Below are 19,695 nucleotides of genomic sequence, written 5' to 3'. Positions count from 1 at the left end.
CATTTTCATGTATTATATCCAGATATCTAAACCAGATTACAAAACAAACAAAGTTTGCTCCAGATACAATTTTTGGATGAATTAAACCAAAAACGCTAACGAACAATATCTAGATGCTGCGTCTAGATACTGTGTTCAGATACTACATCCAGATATTGCGTCTAGATCACGAAACGAACAGCACCACTATGTATAAAATTATCAAAATGGCATTAGTTTATATATATTAGGTGCGAGTTTCACCTGCCAAAGTTAGATAGGTCCCCTCTCGAATACCTCTTTTTTTTTTTTTTCGTCTGAATGATTTTCCATTATAACTTAAGATTGTGAAATACAGGGGTGGAATGCGTTGTTGAGACACTAAACTGGAGAAAAACAAAGATATCCCCAGAAACTAAAGCCCAAAAGAGGGAAACTACACCCAAACAAGGGAAACTTATACTGAAAAACAAACTACAGAACCTGAAAGAACACACAAATGGAATAGTCCCAATTAAGCCCAAACAAAAGAACCACGGAGAAGGCGAGTTGAAGTAGAACGAATCGGAGAACCTGACAGAGAAGATGACGAAGGAAGATGAACGCACTAGCTCAAGGAAGACGACCAAACCAACCTTCTAGCAAAATCGGAGGAAACCCAATCAAGTGGGTAAACCGAACCATCCACGCTTTGCAATAAGAGGAACCCGAAAGAAAACTCAGCCATGTAAGGGCAAACAGAAACGAACCACAAGCATAATCCAAAACAGATTACCGTAGTAGAACAAGTCAACCATGCTAATAACTAAATCAATGAAGAGAGGCCACAAAAGAGCTGATACCGGAATTGCACGAGAAGGCCAACCCGTAGATTAAGGACTTCTAAATCCAAAGATCTAGCCTAAACCAACAATTAGACCGTCCCAAATAAAGAAAGACATAAGCGATCAAACAAAATAAAACCCAAGGCAAGTCACTTAACACAACCCTCTCGAATACCTCATTCTTATAATATTTTAGTTTATTCTTTCATATCCTTTCGACCATTTATTTTCATTGTGTGGTTCATACAAGTTACAACACATTATTTTGATCTGTACAACTATAATATGAGTTGAACACTCTTATTAACTAATATCAGATACAACAACTGAGTCCATTAGTTTCGATATCATATATGTGATGCGGAAAAATTATCTCTAGTACGTTTAATTTTCATCTTTCAATGAGTAGGTTTGTTATTCAAGCTCATTTTTATAATATGATACTTCAAAATTTGCTATTTTGAAGATAGATCGCTGAAAGTAGATAAATTAGTACAATAAAAATAAAAATTCCTCGCAATCTTAGGTGTAGTGTTTTCCGAAAACTCTCCAACGATCGAATGTATATGCACAATATTTATTCATTATTTATTCACATGTGTTATTTGTGTATGTATGTAGTATGTAATAATATGACAATTAATTTTTAAGAAAAAATTAACACTTATAGGTAACATTTTATAATTTATTGAAAATAACTAAAACTGAAATTTTTTTATAATCTAGCAAATTTGAAAAGTTATGATTTCCTTCCTATGAATATTTATTGACCATCTAGACGAAATATTTTTCTTTCCTTTTTGTCTTTTTTGACTTTTATTTAATTTTTATTTTTTCCTCTTCGTATATAAAACACACACAAACCCCATAATCATACCATTGATGAGTCTTCTTTATTTTTTTTCTAGAAACCCAAAATGGACAACTCTGAGAAAATCGCTTACATTTCAGTTTTGTCTCTTCTCTCTTTTGCTCTTCTTCTTCTCATCATCTTCCTCTTCTTACTATGCAGAAAAAGACCAAACCGGTCCGACGACGAGTCTCTTCTTCCAGAAACCAAACCGACCGGTCAATCTTACCCTTTAACCGAGTTAGATTCAGCAACCGACGGATTTAACCAGCGACGAATCATCGGTTCTGGTCGGTTAGGAACGGTTTACGCTGGGATAATTCCGGATCATAAAAACCTCGTCGCGGTTAAACGAATACATCCCGGTTTGGTTTTGAGTAAACCGGGTTTCGGTTTCTCCGCGGTTTTGAAAACGCTTTCTTCTTCGCATCACCAAAACGTCGTCTCGATTTTAGGGTTCTCAGAAGCTCCCGGAGAAAGAATCGTCGTAACAGAGTTCATCGGGGAAGGTAAAAGCTTGAGCGATCACTTAAACGGAGACGACTCAGCGGTTGAATTTTGTTGGAAAACGCGTTTTAAAATCGCGGCTGGGGCGGCGAGAGGATTGGAGTATTTGCACGAACTCGCGAACCCTAGAATCGTTCACGGTAGATTCACGTCGTCGAATATACTGATCGACGTGAAATCAACGGCTAAGATTTGCGATTACGGATTTGGGTTTTTGATTCCGGTTGAAAAATCTGGGATTTATGGGTACGTTGAAGAAGGGTACTGCAAAGAGAGTGACGTGTATGGGTACGGCGTCGTCTTATTGGAGATTCTGAGTGGGAGAAGAAGTGAGAATGGGTTGCTTGTGAAATGGGCAACGCCATTGATCAAAGAACAGAGGTTTGGTGAGCTTTTAGATCCGAGGATCGTTGTTCAAAGTGAGGTTAAGGGTTTGGTAATAAGATTGGCCAAGGTTGCTTTGGCTTGTGTCGGGAACTCACGGAGGAGTCAGCCGTTGATTTCTCAAGTGGCGGCGATTTTGAATAGTTTGGAGAGGGAAGGAGGGTGATTTTGATAATTTTGAAAAGTTTTGGGGTTTTAGAAACAAATATTGGAAATTAAAAGGGGTAGCGTTGTTACTAGTTGTACATTAACGTAGATGATGTTTCATTGTTTCTATTGCCGTGTACATTAGATGACTTTAATGTTTAGGATTTGGTTTCTTATGAGTTCATTAATATCTTTAATGATGTTGTTGGGTGATTTTTGAACAATTAAATATGTTTTGGGGTTTTATAGAGAAGAATGGAAAACTTGAAGGGTTATTATATAGAAAATGCTAGTTTACGCTGTGTATTTTTTTTTATAATGATTAATTTTTTTTCTCGGCGTATAAACTCGGTTTCGTATAAATCACATGATGATGTAACTTTGAAGTCTGAATCAATATGATAAACTATTGATATGAATAATTTTTGTATTATCTGTCCAAAACAATCATAGATTACGAGGAGTTATGTATTTAAATATAGTTAATTGTGTACGAAAGAATATTATTTTTAAACTCATCGTCAAAAAATAAATATATTAATATTATTTTAGACTCATTCTGATAAAATTTTGACGAGACTTGGAAGATAGATTTTCGTCAAAACTGGACGGTGGACCTAATCTTGTCACCTTGTGGAACAAGTCACATTTTTCTTTTTTGGTGAAAAAGTTTGGTAGATTTTATTTAATTCTTATTGTTGCATCAGTGTTAAGTGGTTGATTAAATGTAACGCTGTGAACAAAAAATTTATTACAAAACCAATGGCTGGGATGAAAATATAACTTATCAGAATTTATTTGTAGGATTTTCTGAATTTTAATAGCCTTGAAAAAAACTGTAACTTTTGAAAAGCTAACATAGACTTTGGTTCTCTTAAAATTTCGCTAAAACACAGTGTTTGTTATTTTGTAGATTGGAAACATAATTTGTATATTAATAAAATAGTTATTAAGAAGCCCAAAAAAAATAATTGGTAGCAGAAACAACAAAAGCTAACCAAATTTATGAAGACATCACGGCCTATACAAATTAAAGATTTTTTTTTTGTCATATTTGGTCACACTATACAAATGTAAGATGCATACAACAAAACTTTATTATTAAACTAACCTCACTTTTGAAGGTTAAAAAAAAATCAGCTATGACAAGTTAAACTATTTATTATGCATTCATCATAAAACAGTTTTTTATTTAATTGCAAAAAAATGTCCCTTTGCACTCATAATGCTCCCGTATTCACTAAAAAAAAGAAGGAATATGTGTATTCTTCTCTAATTGCACAAGATGTCCTAATTATTTTTTTTTAAATGATTATTTGGCAAAATAATTAAAATTGATTTTTACGCCAATATTTAGATCTATTAGATACTCATGCGATTAAGGGCTCCGGAGTTCCGACGAACGCGTGATAACGAGTGACGGATGAATTTATTCTAGGATAAAAGATAGTCATGTGTGATTATGTATTGTGCTATATATATATATTTTTATTATTAGTTAAGTTTTGAAATTGAAAAAAAAAATTGAAGAAATTTTGTCATATTTGGTCACACAATGCAAATGTAAGATGCATACAACATACTTTTTATTATTAACTTTTGAAGGTTAAAAAAAATCAGCTATGACAAGTTCAATTATTTATGATGCATTCATTATAAAACAGTTTTTTCTTTAATTGCAAAAAATGTCCGTATCATTATGCACCCATATTCTCTCAAAAAAAAAAAAAAAGAATATGTGTATTTTTCTCTAATCGCACAAGATGTCCTAACTAATTTTTTAAATGGTTATTTGGCTAAATACTTTTTTTTTTAATTACTCCAAAATTTTTATTGCTTAGAAGTAATCAACGTACTTATTGATTGAGTGTTGGGATTTATTCTATCTTTCATTTGATCAACTGCTTTGTGTGTTTTACTTGGCTTTTGTACTGCTTTGTTGATAACCTGTTAAATAATTGATGGAGAGTTCATAATAAATAAACAAAAGTAATTAATGTACAGTAACATATTTTTCTCAATTATTTATTTACGCTAAGAATATCAAAACACGCAAGTGCACATGTAATTGTTTAAAAAGTAATTAATGTACAGTAACATATTTTTCTCAATTATTTATTTACGCTAAGAATATCAAAACACGCAAGTGCACATGTAATTGTTTAACTAAATTCTTCTCTTGGTGTCACATTTCATAATACAAGTCAAATATGGAAGAGCTTATCATCACCAAGTTAATTACTCTTAGAATCATTCCTTTAAAACCCAATACGTCAATACTGTTGACTTAGAATTGAAGTGTAACATCCAAAAACAAACGGTCGCACTCAAAAAACTCGTAATAGAATCCTGAAAATAAATATATTTAAGTCTAATATTCAAAAGTCCAACACCAAACCGACTCAAACCCCACACATATTAATACCAACACAATGACACACTCATAAAACCTAAAAACTTCAGAGTCAATACAACTTGCTAATTCGGTTTACATTCCCGAGTACCAGATAAACCGATAAACCGATTAAGATCAACAAAACATTACCCAAGAGCCATTCTAAATCCAACTCTTTTACTCATCTCTAAAGATCGAAACTTCGAATTAGAATATGTTTGTCTCCTCACTCTGTACAGAGTCTTGTCCTAAGAAGAAGTGACTTCTCTCTGCCTCTTTCTCTCTTCTTCTTTCCCTAAAGCTTTCTTGGGAAGAACATGAGTTTCATACAAAGCAAGAATCTCTTTCTTGTTTTGATGGCCTCTATTCAATAACAAATGTCCACAATCGTACTTGGTCAGCTCATGCTTTAGATTCTGCACAGTAAGCTTCCTGTAATCTTCTTCTTCCTCCTCCTCGCCATTGTCTTGATGGCTTTGAAAGTCCTCATCTCCTTCGTCAGTAGGACCTTGATCATCTCCTCTTGCGCTTCGAGCCCGTTTATTAGTCCTTATGATTCTGTCACTTGTATCTCCAATGTCCATATCAACGACTTCTTCAATTCTACTCCGCTTCCCACGTGAGGAACTCGCAGCTCTAATTTTGTTGTCAAGTGCAGTTTCTTTTAACCTAGCTTGAGCTAGTTCTTGCTGAAGATTATCAACGCTAGCCTGTGCTGCTTGCAGCTCAAGAGAAAGAGCTTCAGCTCTTCGATTTGCAGCAATATGAGCCTTACGCTCTTCATCCAACAGCTTCTCAAGTGACTTCACGTTATGAGCCCTCTGTTCATTGGTTTCCTTTAACAATGATCCGATTTCTTTCTCTCGTTCTTCGACTCTTGCTTCTAAGACTGTAACTTTGGAGACAGCCTCCATTTCAGACACACGAAGTTTGCGCAGTTCATCCTCCAAGTCAGTCTTCTGTCTCTCCAAGTTTTCAATTTGCCTCTCAGCTCGTTCGATCTGAGCAAGTCTCTCCATCGCCAACCTCTGAGTCTCACTTTTCTCCTTTTGGGAAGTGACAGCATCAGCTCGTGCTTTATCCGCCAGTTTGATAGCACGTTTAGCTTCTATTTCAGCTGTCTTACATCTCTCTTTGACTTCATCGAAACTTTGAAACTCAGATCGATACTTTTGCTCCATACGCATTTTCTCCTGCTCCAACTTGTTAGCTTCCTTTTCATATGCTAAAGCATTTGTGTTGGCACTGTCCAACTTATCAGCCATTTCCCTTAATTCTAATTTCAGAGATGCTAACTCCACGTCAAAGCTTTTAATATTTGATTCAGCCACCTGCAAAAAGACACAACACAAGCTGAGATTCACATTCCACAAAGGTTCAAGCAATTCAGCAAACTTATCAGAACGCAAGGAGCCACAGGAAGATAAGAGAAACAAAACTAGGTAACATAGATACTATCATTTCAAAAAGCTTACCTTCAACTCTGATCTTAGAACCGTTAGAGACTGCTCTGCCTTCTCAATTTTTGTAGCCTTCTCCTTGATTTCTTCATCCTGAAATTGCATTACACCGTATATGAATGATAAATTGATAATTTTAAACTTAAAAGTCATAGTTTTAACGAATGAGAGAAAAAAAAGATACCTTCTGCGCTAAAGTGACACCAAATTCCTCCCTAAGAACATCTTCCCTCAATTGTGTTTCCTTGCCTGAACGCTCTTGCACTGAAGCAGCCTTTTGCAGAGCAGATCTTGCTTCTCCCACAGCATAGTCATACTTCCTTTTCCAATCCTCAGTCTCTTCTTGAGCGGATTTCGCTTGTTCTCTCGCTGCAGCTAGCCTAGCTTCAGATGTAGTACTTCTTGTCCTAAGGACTTCCATTTCGGAATTAAGCTGATCTTGAACAGCTTTTTGCTTCAAAACAATCTGGTCATAATTTCTTTTCCATTCTTTGATTTCTTCTTTTTTAGATTCCACGGTTTTAACCAGAGTAGAGCATCGCTCGTTCAGAGAACTATTCTCCCCCTGTAGTTTAGTTATGCGCTCTCTGTATATATCTTCCAGCTTCTTCTTGTCATTGTTGGATTCATCATAACGTTTCTGGTATTCCAACTTGTATCTCTCGCTATCATCTAACTGCTGCTTTAGATGTTTCATTGCATCTTCAACAGAACGGAATTTCACCGCAAGTGAGTTTTTCTCTATAGCGATGCTATCTATAAGCCTTTTGGTGAGATCATATATAGGTCCTTCCAAGCTGCATGATTAAAAGAAGTAGACCACAAAAGGCACAAATTACATGAACGCACCTCCAGAAAAACCAAACTAGTGAAATACAGTGAGTGGAAGTAGTAAAATACCTTTGTTGCAAAAAGACAGAAAGTTTCTGCCATTTCCCAGGGCCATGGCATGATGTCTCATATTCTGCCAAACGAGCTTCTAGAACCTGAGACACAGTCATCATTACAAACAAGCAATAAGAAATCACAACAATTTTAATCCTTAATCCTTCTATGCCAAAAGAAAAAATCCATAAATAACCAACCTTGACAACATTATCCATATTTGCATTAGAGGCATGACAAGCTGCTCTCAGCTGCTTTTCCATTCGCTGGATAGTAGTTGTGCATCGCAAATCTGCTTCCATAAAAGCGTTCTTCTTGTAATCCTGAATCATCAAAATATAGTCTATATTAGCATAAGAAAATAAAAGGAGAAAATTTCATGTGAAAGATTAATAATATCGAACAGTCAAAATTCAAAAACCACTGCTTATTACTGAACAACATTGTTTCAGAATCTATTACCTCAAACTTTTTCTTCAAGTCCTTGTGGAGATGATCCTCGTATTTTTTTCTTGCTGAACCAGCTCCTACAGCATTAGAGTTAAACATAGCCAAGGCTTTTCGAACTGCTTCTTCATGTTCTTCCCTCAGCGCACCCTAAATATAGCAGAATTGACATTAATCATAAATTGCAATTAAAATAAAAAAGACGCTAAAGCCAAGATACTTACTTCTTCAGGAGCTTTTGATTGGTCAAAGGCAGCCATATAGGCGTCTACTCCAGAATCATATGCTCTTCGACACTCAGTTTCTTCCACACTCTAAAAGAACATAGTAAGAAAAATCACTTGATTAATATGGGGAAAAAATCACTTGATGAATGCATCAGTAAAAACATTTAAACTGATCCCCATATTGGTTTGAAGTACATAGATGTATGAATGCAACAATCAACCATGTGTTTACCCATTAAGATGTAATGTATCAGAAAATGTTAAGTCATTCTGGCCGTATACAGTCAAATCCTAAAATGTATTGAATATCCATAGAGGCAAGAGATATCAAACCTGCCAAGATGAGGTTATTGTTGGCACAGCACCATTATTCAACGCATCCAGATAAGACTGTGTAATACCAACAAGAATAGGGCCAGTCATCACAGTACCCCCTAATTGCTTGGGCCTCGTCTTCTCAAAAACAAACTTGGTAAATGCATCCAGGCCAGCACCGAATTCAGGTCTCAATTTTTCCAACTGCATTAGAACACAGGATATTAACCAACCAAGCATCCAAACGATTACAGCATAGTATTATAGGTAAAGGAGCATGCATAGAACAATACTAACCGAAATTTGATCAAGTCTCTGCAGGTCCTTTTCATTGTTCAGAGGCCTTACAAGGGTAAAGCACTCTCTGTCCGGAAAAAGGGCACGAATAGAATCTCGGATCTGCAAAAAAAAAAAATCCATTGTTTTCATTTACACTGACTGACTATTATTCTAGCAAAGGAATTACACTTGAACTGGCCAAATAAACATACTCGAAAAAAGAAATAACATATTACCTCATTTTTTGCACCGATATCTTCTCCAGTACCTTGAATTGACCTTAATGCAATTTCTAAATAGTCACGTGGACTAATTTTTCGATTATCTTCCACTAGATCCAAATAAAAGTCCTACAGCAAGATATATAAATGTCAACAGATATCCTCTAAGCAATAACATCAACAAACACAATTAACAGAGAGAATTATATACCCTCAACAGCCAGACAAAGATGGGAGAAAATTGCCCAAGTTCAGAACGTGAGCTCGTTCCTCCAGAAGCTTTTACGCGGATATGCTTTGTCATTTGAGTGACAAGAGAAAGACGATCGAGCGAAGCTTCGTCAATACCTCCCATCTGACACATACAGATAAAAACAACATCTAAGTCAACACAAGAGTGAGAATAATTTCACCAAAGGTAAATTAAGTTCAGACTGAAAAATAAACAGACCTGATTGTATACGAACATGCTTGACAAAAGAACAGCTAATGAGAATATCTGAGTGCTATAGGTACCCTGTGGAAATGGAAGTAAAGCGAATCAAAAGCATAATAATAAAACCAAAATCTTCCAAAAGAGATCAAAACTGTTAGTAACAGTAAAATAAAATGATACTTACCGTTTGGTCGTAAGCATCAATCCCTTCACTATCTAACAGCAAAAGATTGTATTCAGTTCCGTCAAGAGCTGTTCTTTTAATAGGAGAACTCCACAACCAAAGCCCCTTGGTACACGGCTTATGTGTTGATGCTACTTGAAACCCATTACTGCGTCCAAGAAGCTACAAAAAAAACTAACAAATCAATTCAAAAAGACACAAAAACACCTTAAAACACTGTAACACAGAACCAAATCCCCCAAAGAAACCTCCGTAAACAACCTCTTAACTTACAAAAGCAAAAAAACAAAAACCCCCATAACTGAGTCCAATAAGCTTCCAAAACCTAACAAACAGGAACCCTAAAATTTGCCAAAACCCTAAACCTGGAAACAACGGCCACAGAACCCCAATTCACCATTTTCCACAAAAACCCAGAAACAAACCCTTAAGAGAAGAAAAAAAAAAAAAACAAACCTGATTCAAAATAAAGCTCTTTCCTTGACGAGCCCTACCACAAACCGAAACAACACCAATTGGTTCCTTAACTAGTTGCAAAGTAGCAACAGCTTCAGGGTCCATCCGAAACTTGCCCTTGTCATCACAATACACTAAACGAATCGGCCTCGGAGGACCCGTCACTGCAGACGAAGATGCCGGAGAAGTCGAAGGGTATGATCTCGGTGACGGAGAAGCGGGCTCAGTCGGCGACTCCTTTCCTCCTCCTCTACTAAAAATCCTCCTCATCTCTGCAAAATTTTTCCCTTCAAATTCGAAATTCGAAATTCCGAAGATTCGTAGTCTACTCTAGTTTCGCTCAAAGTCTGAAAATTCCTAAATTTTGAAAAAGAGACGAAGAGAGACAGAGAGACCTAAGTGTAAGATTAAGATCTGTCGCGAGAAAGAGAGAGAAGACAGCGATTAAAGGGATTAAATACAGTTTTGTAATATAGGCCCACTAGTCCTTAATGGGCCCGAATATTTACATTCTTCTGTGTGTTAGCCCATGTTTAGCTTTATTTTCACGCTTTTGCAATTTATATAGTCTGGCATTGGATTGGATTGGGTTATTTTGGAAAATAGATTCTTAGCAAATTGTTGACTTAACAAAAGTGGTCGAAAAGATTATTATTTCAATACTTAAAAGTCCAAACCCAATGAATATTTTTTTTATCTTTGATATGTATCATTGGATCAAACTTTTTCTTGACGTTGAAGTGATTATCCATGCAAGAAGGCAAACACGACCGAATAATTAACCGACATTTTGACTCTCACTAGACAAGCTTAGTCTAAACAGTGTGTTGTGTTGTGTTGTGTATATAACACCACGTCCTGGTTGTATGCATCAATTAATTTGCTTATACTTTCTAGCACTATTAAAGATTAGATGCTATATATACGTTTTTTTATATATTTTCTTATAGTCAACTATACAAAACCAAAAATATCTTCAACTAAACACAATTTTTTTTTAATAAGAAAGACTATAGTCCTTTAGACACATAACTTCTCTTAATCCAACATTAGTTACGTTAGTCCAGAATTATGGGTCTAAACTGATAAGTGAGCTATTAACTCTGGTAACACAAATTTCTTTGTTTGGAAAAATAATCCTAACTCAAGAACAATTGTACAATTGGAGCTATTTAAAATTAAATTGTCAAAAACAAAAATATGTATTGTAATATGTAATTGTATCTAAAACCGATTTAGATACGCTTCATATGTTTCCAGACGTTTAAAATTTCCATCTGAAATCTCCATTGATGGAACTTCTCTTTTTCCATAAAGTCTTGTGTCAACTTACGTGAATGTGTATGAGCAATCATATAATCGAAAAAGAAAATAACAAAAAAAAAAAACGTGATGTGACCATGATGTTTTCTGTGGGACAAGTGGAAAATCAAATTACAAATATTATATTTGTATAAAACGCAATAATAATTGTGTTTTCAAAGATAGAGAAAATGTCCAAGTAGTTGCTTCCAAGAAATGAAATAAACAGCTCATATTTTGTATCCGTTTAATGCTCTTATCGTGTGAATATAAACCACAAGACGAGACGCTCCCGGAACATGCTCCGTACGGCTTTCTCAAATCTCATGCAATAATTGCTTTTGTTCTTCCGAATCATTTTGACATAGTATTAAGTCTTGATATAATTAAATGTATATAGTAGTTTACGTATAACTTGATTATATAACTCGTAGGAAAATCCCAATTTGGCAAATTGATTAATAATCAAATAATTTTTTGTTTTCAATCACATCTAAAAGTCAACTGTTCAGGCAAAACTCCTCTCATCTTCTTGACAATTTGCTCCGCCTCGAAAGTCCGGTGATAAAGAGGCTGCGCCACCGAGTTCGAGTCGAGATAATACAAACACATGACCATCAAAACCGAGTTGATAAACATCGGAATCGGTCCGAAAAGCCACAACAATAGATTAAGAGCCAAGTAAAGAGCCCTAAGACCCAACGACCAAAAGTTACCGCCTCTCAAGACAAATCTCTTCACCATATCCGGCGGTATATCTCCTCCCGGTGTGGTAATAAGATAGTTCGCATGTAGAAAACATCTCGTGGATTGAACAAAACAGCAGAATGCAACTAGGAAACAGATGAGAAGAGACGTGTATTTGATGACCATTGTGATTGAACTTGTGTCTCCATAGACAAAATGTCCCGTAAAAACCGTCATATTAACCGGTGAGCTCCCTATCCACGCGCCGATTAGTGAACTCAATGTTAAAGCAATGGATGCCATGAATGTTGAAGCTGATATGCTGCTCGAAAGAACCGTTAAAGCACAACCCAATTCATCTTTTCTTGCCTGCAGTAACCAGTTGAGCTAACCGTTAGTTATATCTAAATTAATCATATAGCACAATAGTAACAATAAGAAAAGATTGTAGTAAAGAGGGACTTGCCTGCATGATACGGTCGACCCAAATGGATTTATCGATGTTCATGAAACCGATAATGGTGTGATAAGGAAAATAAAGAATTCTATAGAGAAGAAATAGATGGTAAGATAAAACTATGATTAATCCAAATGGGACAAGAACCAAATCTAAGTACTCCTTCTTCACAAATATCTCCATCTTCTTCCTTTCTCTACTTCTGTGCTATAATGTCTGTCTCTGTTATTATACTAGCTACACACGCAAATATTTATTTAATATAATTTGCGTATAAAATAAAGAGTAAGGAACTGAAATGGATACAAAGTTGAGATTTAGAGGAATCTTGGACGTATGGAATATCCACTTTGCTTCATTTAATCTGAGTAGACTTATCTTTAATAATACGTACGATATAACTAATTAAGTATACTTTTCGAGATATATATAGGCGCCTATGTAACTGTTTTGAATATTAATATAATAGTGAGAATTAAATATACACGCAATATGTCATTAAATAGATTACATGGAATAGGATGTTCTTTCTAGTGGGACATTGCGTATGCTTTGGGAGATGGGTTATACAAAAGAAGAATGAAGAACAAACAAACTTGAGCTATTCGTGAAGCTATTAGAAACGGGCTTTTTTATTGGTCACAAACTTATCTCTTTTGGTCACAAAAACAAACTCACAATAGTTGACCGAGGGCACTAGAAACAGGCCTTTCTATTGTTTCCTCATCTGAAACATTAGAAAACAACCATAAGTATAAATTGAATTATGATTTATATATGTGCTACACAAATTTTCTTGAATTATAATTGTATTTGATCATACTATTACTATTAGTCATGATTTTTAGTATCGCACACATAAAACACACACACACACAGCTAATGTGTTTTGACTCTTGAGACATATAGCTAAGAGCTAATATAGATCCATGAACAATAATGGTCGGAGCGTTACACATTTTATCCCAAAGTTGGCTAATATATATTTGTTATTAGGCTAAGAGTCGTTCTTTAATGATTTAAATGGCCAGCAGTATAAAGCCTGTTTTAAATGGTCTCATTTTTTGGCCCAAATTCAAATCTCTCAACACTTCTCTATTTTTGGTCACAAACTCACAATTAGGAGCTTTTTCTTCCTCCTATTTTTTCTATTTTGGGGTGAAATGTCAGTTGCAAACAAAACTGACAACAACAGAATGCTAATTATTTTCCACAAAGAATTTTGGGGTTTCAGTAAATACCATGGCATAAATACGGTAAAATGATATATTCTTGAAAATTAAAATCAAATGTAGCATTGCTCCTTACCATTTCGTTTCAGTAATACAATAATGTCTGTCTACTACTAATACGATCAGCTCTCTCTCTCTTTTTTTTTTTTTTTTTCCATTTATACTCATTACCTTTTTAGTTAGAATTAGAATGAGTCTTTTCTATAATACTTGTGTATGTTTTGATGCCTATTTATCTATTTGAATTTAGGTAACCAATGTAACCAACGCTAGAAAGTAGAAACCCCTTTTTGTTCCTTTTGTATCCACGTGGTTGGATCCCCAATTGCATTTGAAGCTAACATCCCAATTACTTTTCCAAATTTAAGCTTTCCTTTTTTCCACTAAGCCTTTTAAAGTTCGAAAGGTGCTGGTTATAAGATCATCTTAAGACCTTTTTTTTTTAGTTTTGTTGGTTTCGTTATTATACTACATGATATTAACGTCAAATATTATGGAATTTGGTCGATGATCGAGGCTGGTTTATTACGCAAAATGACAATTTGAGAGTCATTTTTTCTTCCCTTGAATAATCATCGACCAACTACTAGCTAGTGCATATTGACCAAATATTAGAGGCTCGTTTAATAAATTAGTTTGGTTTGCTTTACTAGGGTTAGCGCGGTATAATTGTTCTTTCTTTAGATTAATTAGACAAATATATATATAACATACACAACGAGGTGGGTGCACGTCTGCACGAGATGAGCTACATGAAATATGAATGAATCAATTATGAAAAAGCAATTTTTCTTAGTAGCATTGAAGGATTTTGCCATTTTAGCTAAAATTTCTGGATTTGTCAATTTTCAAGATTTTAAAACATAATGTGTAGTTTTTTTTGTTCCATTTTTTTTGGGTTTAGTATTTGTTATAAAATATACATTTTAACAAAAATATTCTTACAAATGTATAGATTTTATAGTGACGAAAAATAACAAATCTTAAATATTTAAAGGAAATGGCAGATTCAGAAAAAAAAAGGATTGAGAAGTGGCAAAATCTATAAGAATCCCAATGGAAATTTAATACTATAGTATAAGATTATGAAAGTCTGAAAAGATTCAGCGAAAATCCAGGCTGCTCGTGCTAAATATAAGAAGGTGTGAAAATATCTCTTTGCCTCATCATATATTCAACGATAATGACACAAAGTAGTTAAATAAACAAAAAAAATGGCAATACATAACCAAAAAAAATAATTTTAATTAATGTGTTTCGTAATTAGTGAGCTGGAACTTGTCATGAGAAGATTCAATACTATTAAAAAGTTGAAACTCATACAAACTTGTTTATAAAATAATCGAGGTAACCACTAAAAATTATTGCTTCTTTTCAAGCAATGTTTTCGGAATATTTTGCATACGTACGTTAAGACAAAACATCTGTATATTATAAAAATCTCAATATGGCTAATAGTTAAGTTACTGACGAAACCTGAAAGCGAATCAATTTTACAAGTGGAAATTTTTTAAAAGGAGTTTAGTTTTTCACTCGTGAGATCTCATTTTACCAATCAAAACTCTGAGGGCTGGAAGTTGAGGGGCAACAGCCTAGAGCCAAATGCTTGAAATTTTGANAGTCTTGTTCATAACTTTCATCCCAAGCATGATGATCGCTCAAATAAACACTTTGTTTGTCAAACAAGGAACCACTCTAGACCGGAAGGTCACTGGAGCTTTCAGCATCCCACCAGCTAGTCTCTCCGCTTTCGTCACACTCTCGATGCTCATTTCCATAGTCATATACGATCGAGTCTNTGTAGCAGAATCCGATTTACACAAACTCAATCCAATCTATAATATAATCAACTTAATCCAAATAATGGTCCACCGCCGGTTCATATTTGAATATACAGAGATCAATGGTTAGAAAAATCATCATCTTGAAGGGCCTATTAGAAATAATACTCACTTGACTAAAAAAAAACTGAGCACATACAGTATTATATAAACTTGTATGATTGTATCATATGCAGATTCTGATATAATAGCCAAAGAAAATCACTCTACGGATCTTCTCAAATTGTATGTGAATTTTCATATTATTGAGCGAGTTGTATGAAAAGACAAATCATGCCGATGAGCTATCACAATAATTATTTTGTAGTCATTCTACCAAAAAAAAAGAAAATTTTATTTTTTAGTCAAGTCAAAGATAAAATACCCTATCCTAAGATGTCTTCGTACTATATATTTAGCAATGCAATTATTTTTGTACAGAAAGGTTAGGATAAGTTTCCAAAAATCAATTGGACGATTAAGGAATATGAATAATTTAATAACTTTTACATTAGGCATTAGGCAGTAAATATAAGTGTTACGTTGAAAGATTCGCATTATCCATGTGACGCATCATCTACTTTGTATTTATATGAGACAAAAGTGCCCACTCTCTCTTTACATTATACAAAAAAAAAAACACTTAAGCTACCAAACAAATAGAGAGAGAGAGAGAGGAAAAGGAAGACATAGAAGTGAGAGAAGAAATGACAGTAGAAGAGGTTGGAGACGACTACACAAAAGATGGAACAGTTGATCTTCGTGACAATCCTGTTCGAAGATCCATTAGAGGTCGTTGGAAAGCTTGTTCCTTCGTCGTTGGTATTTACTCTTTCATTAATTTTATATCGTCTGAATTAATTGTTTCTTTCTTGATAGATTTTGATTACAATAAAAATGATTTATACGTTGATTCTTAACAGTCTTTTATTTTATTTTTAAGATTACTATATATCTTAAAAGCTGCCATGAGTCTCGGAACCTTTTCAATGGTTACGAGAGAAAGTAAAAAGTTGGTGACGTATCTTATCCTAATTAAGAACATAAATATATTTATTTGAGGTCATAAACATTTTATTTTCCAACCCTTTTACAAATAAAGAAAAAAATACATTTTATTTTCCATATGGAAAAAATTAATACAAGGCTGATCACTAATGACTAAAAAAAATACTATGAACTCAAAACTAATTTTCGTCAACGAAAACTTATATTCATAATTTCAACGATCCATTGTTTCATATATATTTAATATTTTCTGGTGTAGGAATTTTCTGTCGGCATAATAGTATATGAATTTCTAGGAAAATATTCTATATATTCCTTATTAAATTTCTTATTCATACTCTTCCTGTTTCGTTATGTAGTCTTACTATTTGTTCTTTTTTTTTTCTTCTGAAAAGTGTACGAGGTGTTTGAACGGATGGCTTATTACGGAATATCAAGCAACCTAGTGATTTACATGACAACCAAACTGCACCAAGGAACAGTCAAGTCGTCGAACAATGTGACCAATTGGGTTGGGACTAGTTGGCTCACACCAATCTTGGGTGCTTATGTCGCAGACGCTCATCTTGGTCGCTACATCACTTTCGTTATCTCTTGTGCTATCTATTTCTCGGTATGTTTATTTCTGATTCTATAACGAAGCAACCCACAGAAACGTACATGGTACATCATACAAAATAATTAATTTATCTATACGTATAGTTTATTTTAATTTGTCATTACAAGGACATTTAGATCAGTGTTTGATGACACCACGTTATATACTGTATTTTTACGATTTTTTTTTTTTTTTTGTTGCTTTGCATGTTGAGGTAATGAGGTTTCTAGTTAGTGGGAGTTTGATTTTCTTAAAAATAACTAAAACTATCTTTGTTCATACATATATATATATATATATATATATATGTTACAATTAAACAGATCAAAGTCGTGACGACAGTTATATAGAAGTAAATTAGGCAAGTATGTCTAAAAACGTGAATATAAACGTGGGAGCCTATAAACGTGATGATTCATGATTACGTTTTGTAGCATGACCATCTTTTTAACGACTCTTCACATTGTATACGGAATAACATATTGTTTAAATATTTTGGTCATTTAAGTGGTAAGAGTCTCTAGAGTAAACATTTCAAGAGTGACATTGTTTTAACGGATATAGTTTCGATTTTGATATCTTCAAATATATTAAGTTTTAGATACTAAGTGATAATTTATGAAGAAAATTTTAAAAGCGAGTCAACGAGAACTGATAAGAGATATTGAGATAAGAACGATCGATTTATATTCCAAACTAAGGTCAATAAAATCGCACTCCAATTTTTTTTGTTCTTATGTACCAGAGTCTATGCATTAAGTCTTTTTGCCTGTCGATAGAAGCGTGCAATACTTTTTCTACGAGGAAAATGTGTATTTGGAACTATATGTACTTTGACCAACAGTTGACTTTGAAAAAAACATTATTACTCATTTTTTCTTGTCTCGATCGAAAATTTTAGAAAGTGTTTCTACACATAAGAAAAATGGTAGATCAGCACAACAATAAATAAAATAAATGAAATATTCGAAAGCCTTATCCACTATAATAATGGTAGTCGGTTTAAGATTCGATTTGTTTCTTTTACATTTGATAAAAGAGAGGTTTGCAAGTTGCTGTAATAACTTTGATTCTCCAAAATGGATTCTCCAAAATGGATTCTCCGGATGTAGCTGTAGTTTGACAGTATCATATATAAATGAATTTTTTGGGAAAAAAAAAGAGGTTTGCAAGTTGTACGCATATTTATTGACAACTTGGATTAGTCCACACTTACACTAATTACACTTATTATACATTTATACTCACTACTTGCATAAAAGATAGTTCTAGACTGAAGAAAATGATACTAACGTTAAAAAAGATGAATATTATCTTACGAATCACAGGGGATGATGGTGTTAACATTATCAGTATCCATACCGGGACTTAAGCCACCAGAATGTTCCGCGGCTAATGTGGAAGATTGCAAAAACCCTTCGGTTCTACAATTAGCAGTTTTCTTTGGAGCGTTATACACATTAGCGATCGGTACGGGTGGTACGAAACCGAACATATCAACAATAGGAGCCGATCAGTTCGATGTGTTCGACCCAAAGGAGAAGATTCAAAAGCTATCGTTCTTCAATTGGTGGATGTTTAGTATCTTCTTTGGTACTCTCTTTGCCAACACTATTCTTGTCTATGTTCAAGATAATGTTGGCTGGACCTTGGGTTATGGACTTCCAACAATGGGTTTGGCTATTTCCATTTCCATTTTCTTGTTCGGCACTCCGTTTTACCGCCATAAACTACCCACTGGTAGCCCATTCACCAAGATGGCTCGTGTCATTGTGGCATCATTTCGCAAAGCCAATGCACCGATGGCTCATGGCCTCACGAGCTTCCACGAGCTGCCTTCCCTTGAATATGAGCGGAAAAGTACCTTCCCCATCCAATCCACCCCAAGTTTACGGTAATGCATGTGTATTTTTATTTAGTTCAATCTCAAATTTAATTTACTATTATAGCTAAGTATATCATAAAGTACTTAACATGTAACTATGTTGCAGATTTTTAGACAGAGCTTCACTCAAAACAGGAACAAATCATAAATGGAATCTATGTACAACCACAGAAGTCGAAGAAACAAAACAAATGCTAAGAATGTTACCAGTCTTGTTCATAACTTTCATCCCAAGCATGATGATCGCTCAAATAAACACTTTGTTTGTCAAACAAGGAACCACTCTAGACCGGAAGGTCACTGGAGCTTTCAGCATCCCACCAGCTAGTCTCTCCGCTTTCGTCACACTCTCGATGCTCATTTCCATAGTCATATACGATCGAGTCTTCGTTAAGCTAACCCGAAAATACACTGGAAATCCAAGAGGCATTACTTTGCTTCAACGAATGGGAATTGGTCTTATCTTTCATATCCTCATCATGATCGTTGCATCTGTCACTGAAAGGTATTGTTAAGATTAAAGAGCTTCCATCTTAANCAATCTCAAATTTAATTTACTATTATAGCTAAGTATATCATAAAGTACTTAACATGTAACTATGTTGCAGATTTTTAGACAGAGCTTCACTCAAAACAGGAACAAATCATAAATGGAATCTATGTACAACCACAGAAGTCGAAGAAACAAAACAAATGCTAAGAATGTTACC

The 19,695-nt window shown here is 34.5% G+C and overlaps 4 protein-coding genes across 4 annotated transcripts; 2 read left to right on the top strand and 2 right to left on the bottom strand.

Moving 5' to 3' along the window:
• Window positions 1,656-2,902, top strand: LOC104771867 (serine/threonine-protein kinase-like protein ACR4). Its single transcript, XM_010496471.2, has one exon. It carries the CDS (start codon window positions 1,721-1,723, stop codon window positions 2,708-2,710), a length of 990 nt encoding a protein of 329 aa, XP_010494773.1. The 5' UTR covers window positions 1,656-1,720; the 3' UTR covers window positions 2,711-2,902.
• LOC104771866 (guanylate-binding protein 3) lies at window positions 5,031-10,426 on the bottom strand. Its single transcript, XM_010496470.1, has 14 exons — window positions 9,997-10,426; window positions 9,541-9,702; window positions 9,372-9,437; window positions 9,132-9,275; window positions 8,936-9,049; window positions 8,718-8,819; window positions 8,439-8,624; window positions 8,103-8,192; window positions 7,894-8,028; window positions 7,632-7,754; window positions 7,447-7,532; window positions 6,731-7,343; window positions 6,562-6,639; window positions 5,031-6,417 (listed from the first exon to the last, which is right to left on the bottom strand). Exons 1-14 carry the CDS (start codon window positions 10,264-10,266, stop codon window positions 5,335-5,337), a joined length of 3,252 nt encoding a protein of 1,083 aa, XP_010494772.1. The 5' UTR covers window positions 10,267-10,426; the 3' UTR covers window positions 5,031-5,334.
• LOC104771865 lies at window positions 11,643-12,855 on the bottom strand. Its single transcript, XM_010496469.2, has 2 exons — window positions 12,452-12,855; window positions 11,643-12,354 (listed from the first exon to the last, which is right to left on the bottom strand). Exons 1-2 carry the CDS (start codon window positions 12,623-12,625, stop codon window positions 11,782-11,784), a joined length of 747 nt encoding a protein of 248 aa, XP_010494771.1. The 5' UTR covers window positions 12,626-12,855; the 3' UTR covers window positions 11,643-11,781.
• On the top strand, window positions 16,123-19,500 carry LOC104772887 (protein NRT1/ PTR FAMILY 5.2-like). The gene is made up of 4 exons (XM_010497443.1): window positions 16,123-16,316; window positions 16,898-17,115; window positions 18,429-18,994; window positions 19,092-19,500. The coding sequence occupies exons 1-4, from the start codon at window positions 16,202-16,204 to the stop codon at window positions 19,498-19,500; spliced, it is 1,308 nt and encodes a 435-aa protein (XP_010495745.1). The 5' UTR covers window positions 16,123-16,201.

The sequence above is a fragment of the Camelina sativa genome, chromosome 20 (assembly GCF_000633955.1).
Source record: "Camelina sativa cultivar DH55 chromosome 20, Cs, whole genome shotgun sequence".
NCBI lineage: Eukaryota > Viridiplantae > Streptophyta > Magnoliopsida > Brassicales > Brassicaceae > Camelina > Camelina sativa.
This window is presented reverse-complemented; position numbering and strand designations above follow the sequence as displayed.